The following is a 4,838-nucleotide window of genomic DNA, read 5'->3' as shown; positions in this document are numbered from 1 at the left end:
TATCTTAAATTTATAATAGAGGCTAGTAAGGGTATATAAATAGACCCTAATAAGGTAAAGGCTATACTAGAATAACAGGCTCCTACCTCTATATATAATATATAATTATTCCTAGGCTTTATAAACTTCTATTACTAGTTTATATAGAACTTCTTAGATATTATATAACTATTAATAGTGCTAATATATAAAGAAGCCTCTTTTATATAGAGAGATAAGTAGGCTAAGGCCTTTAAATTACTAAAGAAGATATTTACTATAGTCCTAATCCTTATATAGTTTAACCCTAATAGAAGAATAGTAGTTAAGATATATACTTTAAACTAGGTAATAGAAGCTACTATATTATAGTATAATAATAATGATGTGCTAAGACCTATTATATATATCTCTAGGAAGAATACACCAGCAGAGTATAACTATAAGATATATAATAAGAAGCTACTAGCCATTATTAACACCCTTAAGGAATAGGAATTAGAACTAATTAGCCTGCTGTAATTTAAGCTTATTATAGATTATTATAACCTTAAATACTTTAAGATAGTTTATAGGCTTAATAAATAGCAGATATATTAGTTATACTAGCTAAGCTAATTTAACTATAAGATATATTATTAGTCTAGGAAGTTAGCAGCTCAGCCTAATACCCTATTATAATAGGAATAAGATATAATATAGAACATAGAAGATAATAGGCTTAAGGCATATAATTATTATTTAGTACTGCTGCAGGCTATTACTAGCTAGATATATATATAAGTATCCTGCACCCATAAAGTAGTGTTTAGTAAGGACATAAGGTCATTAAATAATTATACTAGTTAATATACTAATTAAACCTATTATATAATCTTATGTATAACCCTTACAGATAAGCTACTACTACTATTAGAAGAATACTAGAGGGGGGCCTAGCTATATAATACTACTCTAAGTAAGATATATTAAGCCCTAGAGAAGAGAGCCACATACTTCCCTAGCAAGCTATATATATAGGTATTAATTACTAAATATTTAATATCACTAGATGGCCACCTACTATATTAAAACCATAAATAGGTTCCTAATTTAGAACTATTATAAATAAGGATACTATAAGAGACCTATAACTTAGTGCTTATAGGCTATCCTAGGAAAATCATACCATATATAATAGTTATCTAAAACTTCTACTAGCTAGAGCTCTCTATAGATATCTAATATTTTATGTAGAACTATAATAAGTATAGTACTAATTATATATAATATAAGTAATACTAAGGACTACTAAAGCTATTACTAATCCTAGATTATAAATAGTAAGAGATTATTATTAATTTTATTATAAAGCTACCCACATCTAATGGTTATAAAGATAGTATAGTAATTAGTAATAGGCTTAGTAAGGGTATGATCTTTATTACCCTATAAATAAATAGATTTAGAGATAATAGTATAGTTATTAATTAATTAATTTATTAGCTATTATAGTATTCCTAGCACAATTATATTAGACTATAATCTATAGTTTATCAGCTAGTTCTGGGAGTACTTTTATAAGTAACTAGGTATTAAGTAATAACTCTTAATAGCCTTCTATCTATAGATAGATAGGTAGATTAAATAAATAAATACTATACTAGAGGCCTACCTAAGGAACTTCTATAACTACTCCTAGACTAACTAGAAGTTATTATTACTAATAGCCTAGCTTGCTATTAATAGTTAAGATACTATAAGTATAGGAGTTAGTCTATTCTTCCTAGACCATAGATATAATATTAAATTATTATAAGTTAAACTACTAGATTAAGAGGCTATTACTATAAATATAGCCTGCTTACTAAAAGAGAGAGCTAAAGTAATTATAATAAAGATAAAGGAAGCTGTTAATATAGCCTAGTTAGAACTTACTACTACTTAATAGTATTAAGAAGAATACTTAAACTACTCTTACTTAGTAGCCCTATGCTATACTATTAAGTTAAAATCTAGCTAGACTTATAAAATATCTAGATAGATTACCTAAGCTAAAAGCTTAATATATAGTATATAAAGTTTATAGTACTAGAAGCTATTAGGTTATATACTTACTAACTAGACACACTACTAGATATATATAATATATTCTATATTAGCCTCTTATAGCCTACTACAGATAATCTATTACTAAGTTAGTTAAATAATAATTACTAGCCACCCCTAAAGCTTATAGATAATAAAGCTAAATATATAGTTAAAGAGATTCTAGATAAATATAAGAAGTGAATTAGGTAAGGCTACTATCTTAGTTAAATAGATAGACTATAAATACCCTATATAGGAGCCTACTACTAACCTTACTAATATAGCAGTGCTTAACACCTGGGAAACTACCACCTCTAAGAAGGAGGAGAGGGGTAGTATAGTAGGCAGGGCCTGCTGGGTACTTAGGCTATTTAGCCTTTATAAAGTTATATCTAAACTAGATACTAGCTGTAAGTTATATAACTTCATACTAATTAATATAGTAATCTGCTTTACTATGTGACCTATGAACTACTTATATACTTCTTTTTATGTTGGCTGCCACAGCCCTAGCTAGATTTCTCCTTTAGTGATTTCTTACTGTCTAAACCTAGGTCATAGGTTTCTAAGGCTTCTAGCCTGTGACATCTAGTCTTCATTAAGATTAAAAAAAATTTAATATATTATTTAAGGATTACTAATAAATTATATATATTATCTGAATATCCTTAGCTACCTAGCTAACCTATTAGTAATATAAATAAAAACTAAGTAAATATATAAACTATAATATAAGTTACTTAATTTTTTATATATTCTCATTACTATAGACTCTTGCTTTTCCAATAATAGCATTACTATTTTACTATAAACTATTGTTTTGTACCTGCTGTTAGTGACCTGCTTAGTTTATAATATTATGATATTGACCGGTATGTATATGACTTTGATGGAGTCTACGGGTGTGTAAAGAGAATATTTAGTAGATATCATTGATATGTACCTAATCATGTAGACCCTTATGTTCCTTCATAGCTTAGGTAGAATTATAAAAGAGCGCGGGAGTCTGTTGATATTAGCAGGACATATACACGGCGGCCGCAGGCCTCCCCCTACCCTCACATGATTTGGAGACTCCACGCCCACCGTGATGAACGATTAGCCAATATTATATAGCTATATTTTTATACTACTTCTAATGTAGCTATAGTCCTTTTTTTACTAAAGTTTTTTTTATTACCATAGGGATACTGCTATATGCTTATCACATGCCACCCCTACTTATTTATATATTAAAACTAGCTTTATAAGCCCATGCACCGAAAGTGAATACCAGTTATGGTAGTCATTATATAATGTCTAGACCTGTTACCATTTTCAGCAGGTGCCCTGGTGCTAATAAGAATGGGGGAGGGGGGATGGTGTTAATAAAAGAAGATATGGTGTCTGTATTAGGACCCTAAAATTTTAGGGTTATGGAGGTCAGTAGTAAACCTGGTTATATACTGCTTTTAGTAAGGGTGGGTGTCTATGAGGAGGGGTAGTTGCTAATAAGGTGGAGCTTTAGAGAATGGTGTTGATACAGAATGGTATGGTGCCTGTATCGGGTATTAGGTCTAGCATACCCACCTATGATTTTGAAACACGTGAGGCTGGTGAACTATGTAATCTTGTGATTCAACCTGTAAATATGACTAATAATCATCAACACATAGGTAAGCCTGCAATACCAGGAACAGAAAACATGAGCAGTTCAATGGATTATAATACAAAGCGGAAATCTGGTGATCCTGGCAGTGATAATGAGACCAGTCCTGCGCTGAAACGGCGGAAGGTTTTTGGACCAGTGTTGCCATTATCATATGATCTTGAGGACGCCGAAGCTGAACAGCGTGCTGAGAGTACCAGAACTGATGGTCCCAGCCAGGAAGACGAAGATGAAGACGAAGATGAAGAGGCTGATGATGATTATGGTCCCAGCCTTCCCCCTTTAGGGGGTGACGTTACTGCAAATCCCAATAAGGTCGAGGTGGACACTGAGTCACATATACAGTCAGGAAAGCCAGACGCCCACAACAACAATTCTCAGCGTGATATTTGGATGTTGCGACCTCCAAGACCATCGGATTTGAGCTCGAGGCTTGATCCGACTAGATTGAAAAATAGGAAGTTTCAAGGGGGGCAATCGCTCAGTTATTCAGGGGAAGAAGTGGATATAACTTGGACAGAAACTCCGCAGCAAAAGCTAAAGCGCTTGCAAGATGAGGCCATGGGGGTTTCGTCTCAACCTGTGCTCAGTCACGGTAGATCAAGTACATCAATGGCGTCGAAAAGCCCACCGAGGCAGCATGTAAGTCTCAGCGGATACGCCATTGAAGTCTGTACTAAAGAGCCTATTCTGACGCCTTTCCAGAATTCATCAAAAGTGTCTGAAATATTGCCACCATCCTCCACAAATTCATTGATGTCCTCTTCCAATGATGACCCAAGTCGTCGTCCTTTCCGCTGGGCAACGGATATGGCCTCAGCGCCAAAGCTGTCTACTCTACAACATCAGAAACAAGCGGGTGAAGCTGTCGACTTTGCTTCAAAATTTACCAAAGGAAGATACCTGTAGCTTGAGCTATCTGTTGAGACCAGACTAGCGGATTCACTCAATCTGAACTACACCACTAGTCTAATGTGTTTTTAAAACTTATCTGTTGATGTGCGCATCATGTGGATATTAATTATTATTTACTGAGATATGCATACTGGGATTGTGATACTTTAATATACTAACCAACCATGCTATCTCAATAAAAATTGACATCTCAACATCAATGATAATCCATTTTCCCATACTAAAC

At 33.1% G+C, this 4,838-nt stretch overlaps 1 protein-coding gene across 1 annotated transcript, besides 2 other annotated features; it reads left to right on the top strand.

Moving 5' to 3' along the window:
- Positions 1 to 618: part of a mobile genetic element that runs on past the window's edge.
- Positions 619 to 3,679: 3,061 nt separating this feature from the next.
- Positions 3,680 to 4,606, top strand: NFIA_096570 (GPALPP motifs-containing protein 1; the record flags this gene model as incomplete). The annotated part of the gene is made up of 1 exon (XM_001261931.1): positions 3,680 to 4,606. One exon carries the CDS (start codon positions 3,680 to 3,682, stop codon positions 4,604 to 4,606), a length of 927 nt encoding a protein of 308 aa, XP_001261932.1.
- Positions 3,918 to 3,945: a microsatellite.
- Positions 4,607 to 4,838: the final 232 nt, after the last annotated feature.

Source organism: Aspergillus fischeri, genomic scaffold (genome assembly GCF_000149645.3).
Source record: "Aspergillus fischeri NRRL 181 1099437636262 genomic scaffold, whole genome shotgun sequence".
NCBI classification, from domain to species: domain Eukaryota; kingdom Fungi; phylum Ascomycota; class Eurotiomycetes; order Eurotiales; family Aspergillaceae; genus Aspergillus; species Aspergillus fischeri.
This window is presented reverse-complemented; position numbering and strand designations above follow the sequence as displayed.